General features: G+C 44.7%; 1 protein-coding gene across 4 annotated transcripts in view; it reads right to left on the bottom strand.

Moving 5' to 3' along the window:
• The window catches only part of LOC119652336 (epithelial discoidin domain-containing receptor 1), a 781,389-nt gene that overhangs the window by 164,187 nt on the left and 594,787 nt on the right, over positions 1–22,415 (bottom strand). For 3 of the 4 annotated variants that reach the window (XM_038056350.1, XM_038056352.1, XM_038056351.1), the window contains exons 9-11: positions 7,423–7,557; positions 6,768–6,985; positions 6,433–6,598 (exon numbers count right to left, since the gene is read on the bottom strand). In XM_038056350.1, the coding sequence (XP_037912278.1) occupies positions 6,433–6,598; positions 6,768–6,985; positions 7,423–7,557 (519 nt within the window). The remainder of the gene's footprint in view (positions 1–6,432; positions 6,599–6,767; positions 6,986–7,422; positions 7,558–22,415) is intronic. The other variant, XM_038056353.1, reaches the window with a different exon arrangement.

The raw sequence follows: 22,415 nt of genomic DNA, 5'->3' as shown, positions 1-22,415 counted from the left end.
TGAAAAAATCAGCATGGAAAAACTTACGGTTTTTCTAACCAAGTTATTATATAAACTCGCTTGGGGAGAATGTCGCGGTACCTTTCAAAAAACATGAAATCTATATCAGTGTAAGGATCTCAATGAAGTGACATCTAGAGAAGAGAACTGCACTGCTCTGAAACAACAATTCAAGTTGGAAGAATTCAGAGAAGAATCCATCGTGAGTCTAAGAAAAGCTTATGGCAGCACTCAAACGGCCACAATGCGACTGTCAGTGGAGGCAACGCAGAAGTTGTTGACCGTGGGGAAGGTTCGAATTGCATGGTCTGCTTGACGACTAAGAGAACATATCTCTCTAAGGAGGTGCTTCGAATTCCTGATGTTTGGACACTTCACGAACGCATGCACTAGGAGCATTGATCAGTCCGATCGGAGCGGCGATATGGGCGTGCGTATGTCATACCACACAATATAGCATGGATCAGGTGGCCAGTGGCTTTGTGTGGCCAAAAATAAGCGGTATATTCGTATACAGCCGCTACGCGCCACCCAGCCTCACACTGTCTGAATTTGAAGACTTGTTAGCCAATCTTGTTCTCCAAATGCAAAGGTGATAGCCAGTGACTTCAACGCGTGGACCATCGAATGGGGCAGCAAAGAGACTAACGCAAGGAGGAGATGCTTATAAAAACATTCGCCCAGTTGGATATAATTCTCGATCAAGAAGGTGATGTAAACACTTATTGGAAAGGGGGGCCCGGTTCAATCGTAGATCTGATTTCGTCACCCCTGCTTTGGAACGTAATATGTTTTCGTAAGTTAGCAAGGAAGTCACGTACAGCGACCACCATGTAATCACCTTTGAACTAAGGACCAAGCCACAGTGTAGGACACCCGAACCCCGGAAGCCAAAGTTCAAAAGAACACCATGATGGTCTGCAAAAGCGATGAATGAGATGGATGGAGATGGATACATGAACATTCATGAAGGTGTGACAAGATCTGCCTGGCAAAGCAGGCACCTCCACGGGTAGAGCTCTGCTTGCCACACGATGCATCTTTAAAGCATGTGACGTATCGAGGCCTAGAAGATGCTCATTCCACTAGAAGACCCAATTATTGGTAGAATAGTGAACTTGCCAGTCTTCGATCGATTTGCCACCGAGCAAGACGAACGGTTCAGAGGGTAGTAGATAAGGTCGATCAAGGGCAAAAGAAGCATGCCTATAGAGAAGTACGCAAGAACATCAAGCCTGCCATCCAGCGGAGTAGCAGGGAATGTTTTAAGGAGCTCTGTTTGGAAGCGGACATAAATCCATGGGGTGACGCCTATAAAATCGTGACACGACGATCCAGAGGCCATACTTCCCCGCAGATCACGTGCCCCAACCTCTTGCTAAAAATAATACAGGATTTATTTCCAGTAAGATGTACTAACAGTTTCCAGCGGTCGCTGAATGTGACGCCGATTCCACCAGTCACCAGGGACGAGCTGCTGAAAATCTGCAGTCTAGTAGACGACAGCGAAGCTCCGGGTCTGGCCAACATATCGAATAAGGCCCTCAAGTTTGCCGTCAAATGTAGATTGGATATGTTCGCGAAGTTGTTCGAAGCATGCATGTCCGTGGGTATCTGTTCTACATCGTAGTGCTCCTGCCTAAGACTAGCCAACCTTCTGGGGAATCGTCCTTTTATAGACCCTTATGTCTTCTAGACACTATGGGGAAACTCTTAGAGTGGGTAATTTATAATATTTTATTCCCAATCGTCGAAAGCCAAAGAGGCCTTTCAGATCGGCAGTATTGGTTTCGTAAAGTCAAATTAACCATTGATGCCAGTCTCTACCAACGTTTGGTGTTCCCACCTGCCTCGCTGCTATTGTCTACAGCTAGCGCGGACGATCTGGTATAATGCTAATAATGGACCCAAGGAGTACGTTGTCTCGAGAGTGGTATTCGCGGAGGAAAAGACGGAAGCGATTCTCATCGTTAAACGTCGCAAGAGAAATTACGACTGTACTAGAATTGGGAATCGTATCATCATTTCCAAATCGGTCATCAGATATTTGGGAGTGATGATAGACGTTTTAAGCAGCACATAGAGCGTACCTAGGAAAAAGTATTCACCATGAGGATGGCTCTGACAAAGATCATGCCGAACATAGGAAGGCCGCGGCATACTTGCAGGCTACTCATAACCAGGGTGATGAGTTCTATCTTGATGAATGGAGTCCTAGTTTGGGGAAAATCGTCTCAGATGATGCAGCCTTCGTCATCTCGAGAAAGATGGCGATTGACATCTTGACAGACGAGATCATGAACATACAGATATAACATCAGGTCCATCTCTCCTTTATCGCAGATGAAAAGAGCCAAAAGGAACTCAAACTACTTACTGCCGTCAATAGAAGGAGCAAGCAACAATCTTATTCTATGCTTAAATCTACTTAAAGAAGAGAAGTCAAAAGGACCAAGCTGTTGTGCGTTTTAATTTGGACAACGCCTAGGAATCAGGAAATGGAAGCAGATTTCGAGTTCTACGAAGGGCACGTTGAAAAAGACGTAGGACGGCAGGTGATGTCAGTAGAGGCGGAGCAGTCCATCAGACCAAAGGAAAGTTTAAAAAAATGTGCATAAATCTAGATAAGATCTGCGCTGTTGTAGGAAGGGGAGGTTCAAAAGCAGAGACCAGAGGGGTGGTCCCCACGAGAGGCATAGAGCAAATAGGGACAAGTAAGGAGAGGAGGAGGTCGTTGATAGAAATAATAAAGTACCCAGAATCTATGTGGGACACCAGAGGAGAGGAGAAGGAACGGATGGTGCAGCCGCCAAAAGAGATTCGGCAGGATCGGTTGGAAAGGTAAGAGGCAAGTCATTACACAAGTGGTATGGGAACGATTGGAGACAGGGGGATGGAGTCGGGATATCTAAGCATCGAACTCGAGAGCAGGATGATGAGTACCAAGGGCAACGTAAGAGATGGCATGAGGGGATTGGGAAAGGCAACACACAGGAAGGTTAGAGAGGACAAGACTAAGAGTGTGATCTAAATGGTTTCTAGAAAGGTTAAACTGAAGGGTGGCACAGTTGTACATGATAGTGGATAAAGAAAGAGAAGAGTGGGTCGAGTTATTAGGGATGGAGGGAAGGCCAGGAGGGCTTAAGAAGAATATCCTCACAGGGAATAGAAGGAAGTGAGGGGAACAATACGTTTAGGACCTATATATATATATACAATAGGTTACCTCGCGTACTAATGACATGCCCTATTTACGATGCAAGGGAAGCTGATGTTAATGGTCACCGCTGCCACCACAGCCACGTCGCCTAAATTGCCGTAGTTGGATTGCATTGGGGGACTGCCATGATGCTTCACCTCGACTTTGTACACAGAAAACCTGGGCAGTAAATAGATCAACTAGGGCCTTATATGGTGATAAACGAATGATCACTGCTAGGAGGTTGCCCAAGCCTCTTTTGCCATAGAGGACACGGGTCTAGATTGGTGGAAGGGCTAGAACTCTCTTGATCGCAGTAATCCACAGGTATTTATTCGAGGTTCCTTCCTTTGGAACCAGATGATGGATGATTTGTTGCGTGAATTAAGTTCGGTTATAGAGTGCCTCGCATTTGCTGATCACTTCCTCACTGTTGCCTAGGGGACTGATGTTGTGAGGAGTGGTAAGTATTCATGCATAGTGACTTTGTGGTCTGATAGAATTTGGGATGATTTCAGCTGAAAAACTGTTGAAATACTATCAAAAGGCACTAAGTGATGATGAGAGACGGAAGTCTTGCAGGAGAGCCGGTAGCTTCATATATGTGGTACTATTTGTTGTATTTTTTACGTATGGGTCGTCCTTGGCGAATGAATATACGATGACAGTGGCATGAATCTGTTATATGTCTGTAAGAATGTTGCTTTGCCTGCATACCGTAAGGTTACTTTTGACGCCATGTTGTGGCCTTGAGCATTTCTCCATTTGATCTACAGATAGGTCAGCGTGCCATGATCTACAAAATTGGGGGTGGCCTACCATGGCTGCAAAGCGATGTAGTTATTGATTTCCAGGCGGAAAAGCTAGGACTGCTTGTGGGTGAAACGCTGTTATTCAAGAGTCTAACGTCTAAACGACAGATCTGATGAAACAGTGGCAGTACAGGTGGAGTCACTCTTTCGTTCGTTAAGTGAAAAAAACACTTCTTGGGGGACCTCTATCTTTGACTTGGGATAAGGAACGGTATGAGAGATAGGAGGAAAGCCAAGAGCTAATTGAGTGATGCCTGTTGAGTAGTGAAAATTTAGAGAGGAAGATATTATGGTCGACGGTATCAAAGGATTTGGAGAAATGAGTATAAATAGCCTCTACCTGGTATAGATCAGAAGGTTTCACGAAACCATGCTGCTCCTTGACAATGAGGTGACCGAAGTGCGTGGTCAACCAGTTGTCTACGTATCTTTCCAGGATTTTAGAGCAAGAGAAGAGAAGAGAGATGGGGCGGTAGTTCACAGCAAGAGAAGGGTCTCCGCTCTTGAGGACAGGGGCCCTTTCCAGAGATTGGGAAAGTAGCATTGTTCTAGACTTTTTTTTGTAGATGATACAGAGGGAGAGCGAAATGTGTTAAGAAAGAAGAGGTTACGAAGCCCATCGGGGTCAAGCCCGAGATTGAAGTCAATATTACCAATGAGAAACTAAGCCAAAGAAGCTGTAAGGAGAGGAACGGCCAGATTCGAGGATTCGGAGCAGTCTGCAGTTAGAAGAAGTGTAGAGGGTGGAGTGGTCGAGGGAGAAACCCCGGAAGAGACGTAGATGCAGAGAAAGTCGCAGGATTGTTGTGGAGAGTTGGCAGCGGAGTCAGCAAAACTGATAGAAGAAGGGACGTGTTGAGTGGGATTACGAGAATTGCGAGTATGAGATCAAAAGAGTTTTAAGTTACCGCGGGGGAAGGGCGGTTTCGACGCTAAATAAGTGCCTTTTATGCCCTTTATAATCATTGACTTCACAGTGGAGCGCATAGCCTTAAAGTGGGCAAGGTCGGCGCTATTCATAGAATGCCGGAACTTCTTCCGCAGTGCATGTTTCAGGTGAGTGTTATTAGGAATCTCCAATGTAAACCAAGTTGGGTACGTACGTAGGCAAGCAGGGGAAGAAGGGACATAACTGGAAAGGAGATCGGACAGAATGTTGTAAAAGGTGGTTAGAGCTTCATCGCATCTTGAGTTGCTTAATATATGTACCCAGTTGAAGAGAAGGAGTTTTTAGTGGTATTGAAATTGAGGGCGCTGCAAGTGCTCATAAAGAAGAAGGTAGAAGGGAAGAATGAGAGAGGATGTTGAAAGGAAGTGGAAGGCTAGGATGATTAGGGCAGTGGAACGTGGGGAGGTTAAAACTTTTGCAAAAGAAGCAAGGGAGGGAAGAGAATCTGACAGTAAGGAGTCCAGACAAACTGTCAAACAATTCTTCATACAGATGAGAAGGGCAAGAACAGGGGACCAGCGACCGGAATGATGTCAAAAAGTGGAGTGACTGTGTTCCGATTCGTGAGCTGCTGAGGACTCTGCGGATATTGTCCCGTTAAAGGCGCGATGGAGCCAGACAAGATCGGAAGCTCGGTGGACTGTAATTCGTCGCATAGGGACCGCTGAATCAGGGATGTAGAACCAGTTGAAGCAACCCTGTTGTAGGAAGACATTGCAGATGAAATCAACTCAGATTGAGAGGTCTGGTGTACAGACTCCTGAGAAGGTGTTTAGGTTTGGCACTGCACCAGTGTTGTGATTCACGTTTTCGGAAGAATTCGGTGATTGTGCTGAATCGCTGGGCTTGGTTAGCCCTGCTGAAGATATAGTTGATACCGCCGGTAGAGGCACTCCATTCGACTATGGTACCAAAGTAGACGCCTCAACGGCGCGCTGAATGACTGCCAAAGTCGTAGACTGTCGTCCGTCACGACTCACCTGAATTGGCCTTTGCCACGGATCCACAACTGGGGTTATCTGTTACTATGGTAATCGGGTTAACTATCTGAGGGGCTGTGATTCTAAAGAAACCACCTAGCATATCTCAAAATTGTGTTGTATCTTCTTCTGAAAAGTCAAATGGATTAGTCAGGAAGTATCGGCTCCGGTGTGTTATTTTCTATCCTTCAATCCCTTTCGCAAAAATAATTCATTCCTTTACAATGGTGCGTCCTAGATTGCTGAACAAATCCTTTAACCAAATTCTCAAAGGCTTTAAATTGGGAATAATGGTTGCATATTAGATCTAAAGTGTCATCGAACGACACTTCATTCTACATTCATGTCCCTTAATTATCCTTGAAAAATTTAACCATATCCTGTCTAGTCTAAAATTTCAACCCCCAATGTTTCGATTAAAGCATGCTAATTAGCGCACATTGTGGTGCCAAATCGTCTAATCTCGAGCCGCATCGCACATTTCGGACCTACCTGTATAATCAGGTGTAACATGGTGTCTCTGCAAATCGTTTAACGAACATCCACTTGCCGCACTCGTGTACATATTGACATTGAACGGTTCGTGATAGAGACTACTCTTATCAATTGACTCGTTATCCTCCATCGAGACCTGGAATAGATGACAGTTTTGGTTCAACTGTTAGTCAAGGTGAGAAATACGTGTCGTCCTAAAATGAAATGGACCCCTCTCCTCCCACCCGGCCCCATGCCCGTGCAATTATTAGCCACACGAAAGGGTTGAAATGGATGGCAGGAGAGGGATGCTATCGCGCCGGATTTCAATCCGGGCGCCCAACGTGTATTACCTTCATATTGCTATTAAGCCTCTTATCGCCTCCTAATCCGTCCGAATTGAAGTTATGCTGCAACGCTTCCAGGACATTTGTGCCGCGCGATCGTTTATTTTTGGCGATTATGAAGAGTATGACGGCGATTAGGAGCAGAATGATTGTGGTCAGAATGGCAATGATGACTCCAACGAAATTCTGCTCGGGCTCTTGGTCAATCGGTTTTGGTGATATTACTGCGGATGATAGAGAAGATATTGTATGTATTGTGGGGTGGAACCGCAAGGACTCTTATTATGTATTATACTATCATGCACATTCGGAACCATATCGTATCTAATTAAAAGCTGGATTTATTGCATTAACCACTCGAACGGGGCAGTCAAGTGGAATTGTTCGCGGGGGAGTACTTGGTCCTTACGGTCTGATCTTTGTCCTCATTCAAAGTTTATCTAAGGCTACAATTCGTATTCCTGGAAACGTAGCCGTCCCAAATCCATGCAAGACATGCGTTCTGTTCGAATGGTTTCTGCGGGATCCAAGCTAAACCTTAAATCCTTCGCGTTTTATCCATCCGTTAACCACGTGAGAGCTCCAAATGTCCTTACGTCCTGCTTTCCAATGCAAAAGCACCGAAAAAACGGAATCATAAAAATAAAAAAAAAACACTTACTATGCGGTCCATGATTGCGTTCACCTTTGGCTGGATTCGATTGTACTTCGTCACGTTGTAATGGATACTCGGAATTATCCTGGGGTGTAGGTATGCCATTGATTTCTTCATCGGTGAAATTCCCAAGTACAGGCACTGGAAATGAAATCGAGTAGAATGTTGAAATGTTGTAAAAAGGAAGTGTTCGTAAAAACATTTGAGAAAATCGGAAAATCGCTTGAAATGAATGTTAAAAATGTTTGATATAAAATTTTAGGATTATTTCACGCGAAAGTAATCGAAGAGGAAAGGCATTTAGATAGTCGGGAATGGCGGAAAGAAATGTGGTTATGCATTATCAATCGTTTATAGGAATTGTATGGATGCATGAAATCGATGGGATGAGATGATGAAGAGTTAGTGACCTATATTCCAGGAGATAAAAAATATTTGAATCCTTAGGGGGTGTTTGGTAAGGATTTCAAGATTTAATGATCGATTTCTTATTAAAATTTTGAGAAGAGGCATTCTTGGGTAATAAAAGCCACCAATCGTTTCTTTCGGATGGTATCTTCGACTAGTCTGAGCAAGGATTTGAAGGATTCATTTGCAACCCATATAGCGAGAGGACCTCGAGAGCATTGAGAATTAGTGCTATTGGGGTTGTTTTGTGTTGGCTGGTAAATCGTAGTCCTTGAAATCCGTGGGCAGCGTTTGACTGGCGTTTGACTGGCCTTAAAGCATCCTGACTACTTTGGGAAGGGAGTTCAAATGCGTTGAATCATAGGTACTAACCTGGATCGATCGATCGATCGGATATATCGACGATAACTAGCGTCCCCTTTGCTTTTGTTAACAGGAGCCCTGCAACCTGCCAACAGAGGGGAAACCACATAATGCCAAACATGCAATAAACGCGTTGTTCAGAAAGCCAGACTTATGTCTGAACCCAGGATTCGGCATTACGCTGGGGCTGTCACGTGGTTCCAGTGATGTTTGCCCATTGTATACAAGACCGTTTGTTCCAGTTTCTTGATAATTAAGAGTGGATATGCTTCACGAAGTGCCTTTCATTGTGATCGATAAATTCCCAGGATTTGGGTGGTTTACCAACATTCCTGTAACAAAGTCTCTCTCTGGACGTTGAGACATGATAGCTGCAAAGATAGGGCTGAAAATTTAGACCTCCAACCAAAGCTTCAGGTAATTGATCTCCGTCAATTTTCTCGACTCTTCACCTGGAACATATTCGCTGGATGTCGGAACATTGAGAGAGAACTAGATTAGTGATTACTGGTCGTTTCTCCCAGCTTCCTCCATCGTTGCGTTGCTGGAAGCTTAGGACCCCACAGTCAAGATCATATTGAAATATTACCGATATTTAGGGCAATGAATTTTGCTTTACTTATAAAACTCGCGCGCCATTAGAGTTCGGTTGAGCCTTACGCTACTCGGACCTCTGACACTGAAGTCTCCTCCGACCAAGCCTCTCTTTTCTGCATTTCGGTTTTCATATTCCAAAGCGTGGAGATTATCCCGGACATAGTTTCCTTCGGGGTGAGGTTAACGATCAAAAATATTATTCTTGGACAACGAAACCGGATGAAACCATCTCCCTGGCCATCCAGCACTAAGTTGACAATATCTCGAACTAAAATGATACACTTCTAGGTTGCGTCCCTGTTGAGAGTGCCGCCAGTAAGTAGGGTATGCATGTCTCAAGCATGAGGATGGTGGTTTTACGTAAGCCTGCACTGGCGGCTCACAGACGACGCGACGACAGTGATAGGCTTGCGCAGCAAATCGTCTACCTGGATGAGGTCATGTGCATGGACGCGAATAAGATCTCCGCTATGTGGCTCAGCAAGATTGCCTAGCACACATGTTTTATATTGTTGCTTTTCACCCCTCGGTGCGGTGTAGTGCGTCAACCACACCTATGCGCTCTCGTTTGCGGTTACCTGCAATGCACTTTAGTTTCCTCCACGACTTTCCTAAACATCCGTACTCCTTCCCTACTGTTCCGCGTGCCTTTGGAGCGACCTACCAGTCGGCCAATTTGGACTGTGCGTCGACCAAGTTCTTCGTTTGAGATAGTATCAGGTCAGCGTATTCCGATGATATGACGCCGACAGGTGTCCACTAAGGCAGACAGGGGTAGCGAAATCGGATCTAGCGCTGTTAATACGGCAATATCCACTTCACTTCACTGAAATAATGCCTCCTGGCTATACAAAGTGATCGGCGTTTTCGATGCTCTGCCCATTAATGTCGATTGAGAGAGTGCGATGACTTTTCAGACTGAGAACCTTAGTTTTGTTGGTGTTTATCTTCAAGTCAACCCTATTTGCCTGCCTTTCCAAATCTAGAGCTCGTGACTCGGTGAGTAGGGGAGAAGTATTGTCTAAAACGCCCTGAATATGTGCTTTTGTCTGTGGATGCGTATTGTGAATAATGAAATGCTGAAGAAACCCTAAGGGGGTGGTGCGAAACATGGCACAAGGTGGAGGAATGCACTTCGCTGCAAGCAGTTGGGGCGCATCTTAAAATATTGTTAATCCCCATGTTGATGTTGACCAACTTAGGTTGTTGAGGCAGTTGAAGAAAGAAGACTGAAGGCGTTTCCTTGATGACCATAATGATGACTTTTGGGGAAGGATCTACCAGATACACAAAGGTAAACGAGCTACGAAATTGCCGGAATTAAGATGAAGGAGGAGGCTATGCTGGCTGGATGGCCAAGATCTTAGCCTTCGTTATTTTTTACCGATCGCGCTGAAGGGAGGCAAGAAATTCCTTCGCAGCAGAGTTACGAAATCCAGGAGAATATGGCAAGGCTTAAGTCACCTCGCTGGGATGGCTGACGAGATGTGCAAAGCCAGGCCATCTGATCTCATGTCGAGAGTCTCTATGAGTATTGTGTAGCGATATTTCCCGGCGTTCTGAAAGACCGCCAGGGTTGATTTGTGCTTAAAGTCACTGGAGAGCGATATGAGTAATCCTCAGGCACCAGACATCAAGTGCAGATCGACTTCGAAACAGAGTTCTCGCAGAATGCCGGATGGTATGCTCGGCTGGACAGCGAAAACTTCTGAGGGGAACACGTTTTCCGCGGTGCTCAAACCTGACATATTCCTGAATGCTACGACTAGATAAAAAGCCACCCAAATCACCCGATGGGTGACGGAAGCATGGGACGCTATTATGCCCAGAAGGCTTCCCAGTAAGCAACCCAACACTGAAGAACGAAATCGCAAGTTTGCGAACCGCATGTTTCCGGGCAAGGAGGCTTTGCCAGAGGCTTAGGGGAAAGACCAGTGGCCACGGTCGAGAGGACTCACAGAGTAAACTGAGTGGTCACCTAAAAGAAGCCATTCGCAGTGGAAAAAAGAAAAACTGCTTGCGAGGCCTACAAGGTGGTAATGAAAAGGCTACGGAGATCACCCCAGGTGACCTGTCCACACCTCCTGAAATAGATTGTTACTACTCTGTTCCTTCACTACGAAAATAGGGAAAGGCAAACGGTTGTCCAGCTAAATCAGGGCATAATACCTCCAGTAACTGTGGAGGAGCTGCGGAAAATATGTGGTAGGGCCGGTGACAACAAGGCCCCAGGTTTGGATGGCATGCCCAACCAAGCTTTGAAACTGGCAATGAAAACTAGGCCCGGCCTTTTCAACAACACCTTCGAGGCGTGCCTAAAAGATGGTATATTCTCTGTCCAGTGTAAGAAGCAAAAGTTGGTGTTGCTTCCGAAGCCTGGCAAGCCAACCGGAAAACCAGCATCGTATCGCCCTGTCTGCCTACTGGATACAATGGAGAAGATGATGGAGAGAGTCATTTTAAACAGACTCTGCTGTAGCTCCGGCGTTTGTCCAACGGAGCTGGGGCGGACGTGGCTTTTTAACATTTTCCACCTCTGTGTACGAACAGAACGCTGTGCGTGCTCGGCTTAACGAGAATGGCCTCTAGCCATGGATGATGGAGTCATTACGGTTATTTCTCATCCTATGGTGGTATTACTTGCATTTTGGATTGCCTTGAGGCTACATGGTCGGTTTTAGTTGGTGTCAATGGTGTCAAGTCTCTGTCACACCTCCTCTTGTGGGGGATGCTTTCTTCCCAGGAGGCTAACAGCTGCGCATTTTGGGCAGCTAGATCCATCGACTCACAATTCCCTCGGTTCCTCTGCAGCGGCCTTTCAAAAGCTTCCCTGGAGTACGCCTTATGGGACTGCCAAGATTTGTGCTTGTAGCTGAGGCGAAAGATCTTCTAGTAAGTTTTGTGATATGGGAAAGGCTTCAAATCAATGGGAGGGATAGAGTTCTCGACTTATATTGTCTGGCCCATTGTTGCGACCGTTTGGTTGGAATAAAAGTCGGGTCAATAGGATAGGATGTGGTGGGGTTGTCCCCTAATTCGTATGGTTGAAGACGTTCTATTTATTATTTCTTTAGCTTAGGCCCGCAAGTCAAGCTAATATCGCTGAAATTCTCATCTAAGTAGGAGTAAACTAATTTTTTGGACCCTCGATACCGTTGTCGAGTAACGCATGGAAAGAGAGTCACAGCTGCAGAAAGAAAAAGGCACAAGTTCAGTGGGGTGTTTCCAGGCTTGAACATTAGTAACGCCATAATGGAAATTTACCTGAACTGCTCTCTGTGAAAAGTCTAGATGTTGCGGTATCAGGTTTTATAGGAGTAAGTAAGGGTCGAATTCTTCATATTACAATTAAACAAATCTAACATTCTTTCGGCATCGTTGGATTACTATTTAAAATATTTCAAGGGTAGGTAGGTAGGTAGATATCAGTGGTCGCTTCGAGGAGCCCAATTAGCGCTGTGGTGCGTCCTTTTCATATCACAAACTCCTAAGACCGTGACTGTTGTCATGAGATCAGGGAGCCGGGGTCCAACCAGCTCAGACCTCCAGAGCAGGGGAAGCAGCTCTCCAACCTTGCAGCTTGAAGTTTCTCTGAGGTCCCCAAAGAATGGTTTTCCCAGTGTCTATAGCCTAGCCAGAGGAAGTGTCTGTGGGTCCCCCTACTCCGCAGCTTCGGCAATGCGATTTATAATCGATTTAGACTGCTGTAATCTTGTATGCATTTGCACGCGTCTGGCACAAGAGCTCTTGTGATCGGGTTATGTTATAAGCGGGTCGAATCCTCCTTGATTTGGCACAGGTGGTAAACCTTGCTCATCTAAAACCCGCGGCTGCTAAGTAGTACGAGTAGCTTCCGCCCTTGACAGTCGCCAGCGAGATACCGAATGTACTCGCCGAAGGACTGACAAGAGTAGAGCCACGCCTATCCAATCCGACAGCCCGCTGATTCCCCTCTATGTTCCTATGCCCGGGAACCCAGAGGAGGATGGCTTTCAGTGTGCCAGCAAGATTGCTCAGCCCGTTTCTACATTGCCTCACCAGCCTGGAGTATGTCGCTGAGTACAAGGTCTTAACGACTGCTTGGGTGTCCATTAGACTGGCTATGTTACGCTTGGGGGTCGGATCATACTCCCGCCATCGACAGACTTCCATTATCGTCAGTACTTCCGCTTGGAATATGTTGCGAAGCTTGGGAGACCATACGACTCTGATTCGAGAAAACCCCCACAGAATACTGTGTCATAAGCTAGCAACACACCGGTGTTCCACTCTGCCCTAGTAGGAAAGTCCCCATCAAAGTTTCTCGTGAAGCTCAGCTTGCGTGCAGCATAGTCTATGGAGAAAGCCCAGATTTCCAGAGGTACTTCATCCAGGATGTTACTGTGGCTGTAGGGCTTCGTTGTCCAGCATTCGAACTCTTGTAGTCTCACAGCACGTCTAGGGCGAGGAGATGCAGGAGTACATTGAGAGCATCTGCCGGGAAGCACGGCAGAGTCATAGTAGCACCTGCTCATGCGATTCTTTGTATCCCATTGAGCTTTATTCTATTGTACTTTTTGCTCAAATCCTGCCACCATGCAATAAGGCTATACATTAGGATTGGACACATCACAGCGGTAAACATCTAGAGAACCATCCCTGACGCTAATAGCATCAAGTCGTCGGCATACGCGACAGCAGCGGGTTGATGCTGTTCAATATTCATAAAATTTCGTCCATCTTTATTAACCAAAGCACCGGGGAGATTGCGCCACCCTGGGGCGTGCCTCTGTTTACATACCTGGTCAAGTGGTTGCCTCCTAGATTCGACTGGATTATCCGGGTACCTAGCATGGATATTATCCAATGTTTAAGGTATCCCTTTAATCCAATACTGGTCAGGGCTTCCTTGATGTCGTTCGTACTAACGTTGTTGAATACTCTCTCTATATCCAAGAAGGCAGCTAGGGTATACTGCTTGTACTGCAGTGACCGCTCATCCGTGACAATTATCTCGTGGAGAGCACGTATGCTGGGACTTAGAAAAAGGCGTTCTCTTCATAATAGTCTTTAAGTGAATGTACAGGACACGCTCTAGGCTCTTCAACAGGAAAGAGGTGAGGCTGATTAGTCGAAAGTCCTTCTCTAACTCATGGCTGTGCCTGTCTGCTTTTGGTATGAAAACCACTCGTGGGTGTCTCCAAGGACGGTGGTACGTATCCTAACACAGCTCCGGTAAATCTTAACAAGCCATGGCATAATCCTTCCTGCTGCTTCTATAGCATGAATGGCACTATGGCATCTGCTCCCCGAGGTTTATATGCGGAGAAACTGTTTATAGCCCAGCCGATCTTACCCTCGGTAGTTACTGATTTGATAGTCCCACATGACTGGGGTGGCTGCAAACCCTGCAAGCAAGGCTCTGACTCACAGTCCCTTTCACTGACGGCGTCTGAACCAGCAGATCCAAAGTTTCACTAGAACATTCCGCCCAGAATCCTTCCGACTTTCTCAGAAAGGGCGTTCTTTGGACGTTCTTTGGACAGAATCTTACTGAGCCTCGCGGATTCGCTGATGCTTTCGATGTTCATGGCAATAGTCCAACCAAGGCTGTCTCTTGGCGGCTTTCATGGCCAACTTGTACTTCTTCAGGCAGTCCTTATATTGCCGCTGAAGAATATCCAACTGTGATCTGAGAAGGATCTCTGGTCAGACACTCTCTCTATTTCAAGGAATTGTTTTTGATTGCTAAAGATTGAAGTCCCAAATCAAGAGTAATTTAGCAAGGCCAAGATGCATATCAAAGTCGAATTTCGGAATCAAAGGTGTAAAGGCCTCGGGTCTAGTGTTGTCAGCAATAAGACGTATCCTATATTTTCAAAATCTGCTATCTTTTCAGTAATTTCGCCCAGAATTACTTGCTATCGACCCACTTGTGACTAGCAACCAAATAAACGCCACAATTAGGTTCAAACCGATATCCTTCTATCCGTATCACCAGTAATTAAATACAAGTGTGCAAACAAAATAATTTGTTGAAGGATTTATAAACCAGAAACTCGGATAATCACTAACAAACCATAAATTCCAGTTCTCCCGTGAACCTAGTCCAAGTTCTCATACACTCCAGCCACATATTTAATTTAGGTAAAATCTAAAGATACTTTGAATGTAACCCGGTGAATTTCATATGCATGACAAATCCCTCTATGGAATATAAATACCACCACTAACAACAGGGACCACAGCTGCGTGGAGACATCCTTTCAAAGGCCCTTGGCCTTAACAAGTTGGTAACTAAACTCAACTATTGAAACTCCTCCGCCACAACGAGGACCCCGCCAACTCTTTGATATGAAAATCACCTGAGCTTAACAATGAATTAGCTACAAGGAACCCCCAAGTCCTAATTGTCTGAAATACGCTCGCTTTCCCAATAGTTAAATCCCTTTAACCCTTTAATGACCGACCATAGTGCGCTATTGAGGAGAGAAAGGGATTAGTTACAATTAGACTGCAACAAGCAGGTGATAAGGACACCCTTTTGTAGTGCTTGAGCATGTGAAAGGTAAAAGGGTCGCAGTTGTTGGTTTTAATCCATTTCTGCAGTTTAATTCTTTCCTGTTGTACATCAGAAGGGTCGAAATCTGCGTTGTGTACTTTAAGGGAAACTGCAGACTGGAGGGGATAAATATGATATTTCAGAGCCTTGAAGTAACCTGATGCAATTGGCGCAAGGGTGGATAGAGCATGTAAAATTTGTTAATCAACATCGAACAGGGAAATCCTGACATCCCCAGAGAAAACAAATTCAATGGAAAGCACTGACCATAGGTTATCCATCCCTCCCTGCCTTCGTCCTTAAAAAATCGTGTCAATTGCGAAATTAAAACTCAATACCTTTTCGCAAATCGACCGATCAATCAAAGAGCATAACTCCACATCCACCCAACATCCTTCACCGAAAGGAGAATTTTCCGACAATCTGCTTTCCACTTAAGACCTTCCTTTGTGCCTTTTGTCATATCGAATTGTCGTAATCGATATGTAGGAACGGCAGTCATGGTGCCAGAAATACAGTAACAATAGGGAGACGAAATTATATGGCTTCAATAATTCTAAGAGCACCTTTGTATGATTTCTTGGATTAAATAAACATCAAAAAAATCCACCCTTCTATTACTTTATGCTTTTCACTTGCCATCCCTCCGGTACCTCAGTGTTCAGGAGAAAATGTCCTTACTCTCGTTTCCATACATATGACGCAGTCCGTTCAGAGTTGAAGTGCAAAAAGGACTTTATGTTGTTTGGGTTGGAAAAATGTTCAGAAAATCAGAAATCGAACGAGAATGGATTCAATGAAGCGGAATGAATCCCTCTAATACTATCGATTCATTTCCTTTATTATTCCCTGAGATGATGACTGCAGGAACGACTGTTATTTGTCAACAATGTGGTATAGTTCCCATTTTGAATGAATGAATGAATAACTCCCTTTAAAGCACAGATGCTGCTTTTTCCACCTATGTATGGTGAGGGTCCTAAAGTATGGAATTTAAGCCATGCCGTACAGTCTACAGTGACATTGTGCAGGATAACTGTATGAAAGGCGATCCTGAACTATCTGAAGAGGAAGGGGAATTGGAACACGTTTAGCTTCCCGTTCCAATGTACGCTTCCCGAAAATGGTATTAGAAACGGTGCGCCAGGAGAGAAAGAGAGTTCAGAGATTCAGGAATTCAGAACTGTTGGGTTCAATTTCGAGTCCTTCGGTCTCCACTTGAAAATTGAAAATGAATTTTGGGTTATTGTCAAGATGGTTTCTGCAATTTTATTGCACCCTTGAGGCATTTTCAACATTGAGAGGATTTAATTTGATTTGAGGTGATGAGAATTGGCACAGTTGTATGCGTGAATGGATCCTGGATGAATGGGAGAAAAAGATATTCATATCGGATATTCGATAGATGTCAGTTTTGTTTGTATTACGGATGAATTTTTGATGAGGAATATTTCAGTGTTGAATAATATTCGAGGATTAACATCGGTAAAATATGAACTATTTGGGGGGATGTAAGTTTGCTCACTTCTATGTGGAAATATGGATAAAGTGAGCCTCCTCTCCCCCTGGTTTTCTTGTCGTGATTCCTTTTGGAGGAATGGAGGACCTCAGAACTTTACTTATAAAAGGACCGTTTACAACTCCAGGAGAGACGGCGAACCGCCAGTCATATGGAAGAACCATTTAGTGCCCAACAAGTACTTGGCATTATCAAGGTACAAGGCTTAATTAAGAAGATCACCTTCTTCGCATACTGGTATTCGGTTGACAAAATGAGCAACTCTGCGTCTTTGTGATCTTAGAAAAGTCACCATCGCAGGATCAACTTGGTTCGCAGTAGTACCCAAAGGAAAGAAGTACGGTAGCATGCAATGAAATGAGGTACCAGTTAAAGCGGAACATACTTCTTCAAATGGATCCAGACAAGTAATGCTCTCTGCATATATGTGACAATCTCTTTTTCAACAGGAAGGTTCAAAAAAAGACTTCCACAAAGGTACGCCATCGAATCGCCAACTAAACACCCCCTTGTCGTCCAAGAAGTAGCCCGGAGCCGTTTGTCACACTACTTCAGGTTAACGCTCCTGCTTCCCCGACTTTAAGTTAAGCCTTTAAGTTAAGGAATTCCTTTCACCCACGGGAGGGGAGTGCAGGAAGAGAGCTATTAGTTCAAGGAACCTCTGCCTTCCGGTCCCTCCGCCGTTCGAGCTCTATCTTCTTCGCAATAAGAATAGTCCGAACGTAATGCGCAACACGATATCGTCCGCCAGCGCTCCTTAGCATCCCTCTGACAAGGTTGTCTGAAGACAGCTTCCTTGTGCCTGCATAATGTTGCTGACGAATCCCTCCCTACCTTCGACAAGAAAAAAACTTGTGAGGAGCGTCGTTCACAACCATGAGCCGTTGAATTCCAGTGCATGTTGATCTGAAGGTTAATCTCAGTATCTCTACCGCTTGATGAGGATTGCCCGAATTCCTATCTTATATATTACCAAACCAAATCAGACTTTCCCTCTGTTAAGAAGTCTTCTGCTATATTTCCCGCCGACTTCCCCTAGAGTTCTTGGTGTCGAGAATTCGTAGAGTTGATATATATCTGGGCATTGATCATTCACGTTCGGTGGCTTTTTCTACTTCAGTCTTTTCCGTGAAACAGCCAAAATCTCGCATTTCCTAGGGCGTTCTCCCCCAGTAGCCCCTTGGACGCCTTAGAGATTTTATTTGTCGTCTTCAGGCCTAATTCCAGGAAGACTCCTCTAACCGTCGTTAATACATAATACAATTCGGTTTGACTATCTTCCAGCTTGATGTTAGAGCCGGAGCTCACTGAGGACTCCCGTCGGTATAATAAGTAGACTTGGGGGTCTATTCCCCTTCATCTCCCCACCTTCTATTTTGATACTTCACCCTTCTTCTTCGATCCGTCTTCGCCTTGCTTTTATGCAGACGATTTTCTAAGGGCGCAGTGTTTTGTTTCCTCTTGTCTTTCTTTGTCTTTTTCTTTTGAGCTGCGGGGTGAAGTCTCCTTCAGATGCGCTCCGATTTTTTCACAGTTCACTCTGCAATGGACGATCTGCGATTTGTTTGGCGGTTACGGTGCTCTCAGCAGGAAGTGCGGTTGCTTTTGTCCAAGTCCTTGAAGCCAAAAGATCGAGACTCCATGTGATCAATCCAATTGGTCCTGTGGATTCTAAGCACTACTGGATGAAGCCTTGTGGTGTTGCTAGAGGTTGAATGGTCTGAAACGATCACCCTAGTATGGGAAGCGATATGCCAAAAGGCTTCTCATTAAACTGAATATTCGAGTTGTCATTTTATGCTTCCTTGTGGTCCGAATGTGCCAAGAGTAAAACTTCACTCCATTGAGTGTCGAGTTTGAATACAAATGCAACTGCCCCCAAGCGGCATTGTCGACTTAATAATTTTCCCATTTGATCGTGGATGGTAGGACACGAGATCCTGTTGTGTAGAACCGCTCCCGGGTATTATAGGAAAAATACAGAAAGGAGAATTATATAACAGATTGCTCTCCTTTATTAAGAGTTTGGAAAGCCTGTCACACCCACACAATTTGGCTTCCGCAGAGCCAGGTTAGTCATTGATGCCAAAAGGTTGGTTACCTGAAATCGATTTGGCCTAAAATGTGATATACGAAAAGGACAATGCCGGTAGGTATTGTACAGTGACGTCCGTAGAGCTATTAATGCTGGAGGGTATTAAGGAGGCCCCTGACGACCGACCTGTTAACTTGCCTACCGGACAATTTTATTATCAGTTCTATGAGAGAAAGAAGGTTTTGATACGACACAACAAACCCAAGGGGTATATTCTCTCTGCGGGTGTGGCGCAAAATGCTATATATCCACCGTTATGGAGCATGGTATTTGCATATATCCGTTTCGGTTGCTGAGGGCCTGAGGCCCACCTTAGTGCGATATAACGACGTAGCAATGAGCGAACGAGCAAAATATTCTGTGGATTCCGAGTTGCATTCTTCGAAAAAAATTTACTGCTATAAAGGAGTGAGGAATGCAGGACCGTGAAAGTGTCAGTTTAAAAATTTGCCAGAATGTCAAGTAGGTCTTCAGGAAACTGAAGTCATAAAGAACCCCCTGAAGGCTCACTACTGGAAACTAGACAAGAAGCGAATCCGAAAAAAGAAAAAGTACTCTCTTCTAGCACTGCTGGGACTTGTATAGAATTTTCAAGCACTTAAACCGCCCGCACTTTTTAGCCCACATTCCCGTCGGACCACAGTGATATTATCCTACATGTGCTGCTCACCTTCAGCGCGACTGGCTGGTATTCTGAACTCTCTTGGGTTCGCCACTGCAGGGTCTAGCAGCATGGATTTCACTACCTTTGCGATAAGCAGCCAACGATTAAATTTCGTCGCATATTAGACATCATCAAAGGAGATGAACTAGCTTGCTAGCTTTTCTCGCGCATAGCGCAAGTATCCCATGAAGTTCAACTTGATATCAATCATCACTCCCCTCGCCATCACTCCTGATCGATTTTGAAACGACCTTGTGATTATCAATCCGGATTTTGACGGTATTATTTTTTCTCCTCGAGTCCTACGACCGCTTCCGTCTTTTCGTCCCCGAGATATAGTTTAATCATTTGTAATCAGAAAGTTTCACATCCTTGGGGTATCTTCCAACTAATACCATCGCCAAGTCATTTGCAAAATTAACTAACGTTGCCTCCTTTGGCTACCGAAGGGTTGATGAGCATACGTCGTCACAGCATAGCTTTCTTAAGGCTATTCCGAAGTTCGCGATATTTTTTCTCCATTTGTTGATATTCTGGTTTTCCTGCTCTTTGGTAAAGACACGATGACATCAACCACCAGGTCTGTTGGTTCCACCAGTATTTTGGATTCCTACTCAGGTGGAAACGTCGTCGTGGCACTGTATAGTCGCATGTCTCAGTTACTCGCCGGTATAACTGAACGCCGTTCCCTGTGGGTTGCAGCCCCCTTCTGAAATGTCACCTCTTTGAAAGATTCAGTGGACCAGACGGATATTCCGGTTTTTCCACTTTTGTTACGCATTCAGCTGGAGCCTCCTCCGTTTTTAATGCCGAGAAAAATGGCCTGGTAGTCACTGTGAGTGTAGTATTCACTCATCCGCTCGCCAACGAGGTAGTGACGTAAATCTAACGTTGGGCACGCATTTAACGTTGGGTAGTACAACGTCCAACTTCGCGAAGGTTCCAAGTGGGATTTTGCCCCTGGTGGTCATCACTGGCAATGCGCTGAAATCGCCAGCAATGGTTTTAGGGCTGTAGTCTCCTGCGTCTAACACCAAACTCTCGAACATTGCCTCATATTGCACTATTACTGCACAGGAGGGGCGTAACAGCTGTAGGACTCCTTTGATTTTCAGCGTTAGAAAGCCAAATCCAGGGAATAACATTGTTTCTTGTATGGCTTACCTTCCGCATGCCCATATCGTCGCGTTTCCTGATGAATCTTTCACCCACGTAGCACTACTATTCACAGATTATCACCACGTTCTCATTTCATTCTCGAGAGGTGGTCTTAAGCTACCTTGCAATGATTGAAGTTGAATTGGATTTTTCCTCTTCCCTTTATACAACCTGCATCGTGGATCTCCAGTGCGATTTTTGGTGAAATCGTCCTGTTCTCCATACTTCTTGCATCTTCTTGATCTATCACGTTGATTAGTGTATGCTATACCAACAATTCTTATAGCTGTGATCCATATGATTCTAGATACTGCAGTTAAGTTTACGTCTTAAATTACGCACTATAGAAATCCAATCTGTATGTAATCGTTATAGCATCGCCTCCAATTCCTATTAGGATGCATTATACAGAACTGAAAAGTATAGTTAATTATGATGATCCCTAAAGCTGGGAGCGTAACACAAGGGAGTTCATAGAAGCCAGTTTGTTATGTGCTGTCTCAAAGGTTTCTGAGGCTGATGTTCTGACAAAATGTTCGCCCTTCCTTCCCAACGAACAGATCAACCATATCAATTGGGCTTTCTTAAAGGTCATGGTATGACCGAGTAAGTGCACAGAATGGTAGCGGATGTCAGTCGAAGAGTATTTCCACGTGGCACAGCTATTCAGTAGAGTATATCAAGAAGCTCTGGTTTAAAAAATCGAGGAAGTGCTCACTAGGTCCACGAATCCTACTTTATTGAGAGAAAGTTCAGGATCCGGTACAAAAATGTCGCCAGGCCTGACTACAATATTAAAGCTGGCGTACCACAAGGTAGGGTGCTAAGAACAGTGCTGTTCCAATATAAACATCAGATATGCCAATGTAATCACATCTTCATTTGTGGATGATTCTTTGCTCCTTGACTGCCACATCGAATCGTAGTCACTATTTTACAGGCTAAGAGGAAGTTAAATCAGATCACGGAGTGGCTTAATGCCTGGAAGATCAAAACCAATTAGTCTTTTATATTTCGGCGGGAATTTTCCCTTAAATGAACTGCAAATTTCAGGATGGAATGGGATCAAATATCACTTGAACAGTTGACTAAGATGGGAAAACTACATTGACACCTAGAGGCAACATAAAGGCGAGGAGCCTACATTGGCTGTTAAACAAACACTCGATGCTCAAAGTCGAGTACAAAGTCCTTTTATAGGAAGCAATTTTAAGAACTATATGAACGTATGAGATCCACTTGCATGGTTCAGAGAATATATCCAAGAAAAAACTACTCCAACACCATCCTGGTTCGCGAAAAAACAATCGACTTTGCAAGGATCTACAAATAACTACAGCTCGGTGCTGGATTGCAGCCTATACCAGCAAATGCATGGGCAAATTGACAGCCTAGCGAAGGACTTGCTGACAAAGAATGAAACCTGCCGATCAAAAAGGGTACATATATTCGACAGAAGAGTTCGGTAATTTTAATATTCAGGGCCGTAAAGAGAAAATCTGGACCTAAGAGTGGAAATTAAGCATACAAACGGAATTCGGTGTGAAAGTTATTCATCATAGATTCCTTCCTTATCTCCTTTATCACGGTTTCCGAAGAAAACTCCGAGCTCAGGAGGAATTTCCCTTTTTCCTCTCTCTCCTCAGAACTGTTA

Source organism: Hermetia illucens, chromosome 3 (genome assembly GCF_905115235.1).
Source record: "Hermetia illucens chromosome 3, iHerIll2.2.curated.20191125, whole genome shotgun sequence".
In the NCBI taxonomy this organism is placed as follows: Eukaryota; Metazoa; Arthropoda; class Insecta; order Diptera; family Stratiomyidae; genus Hermetia; species Hermetia illucens.
This window is presented reverse-complemented; position numbering and strand designations above follow the sequence as displayed.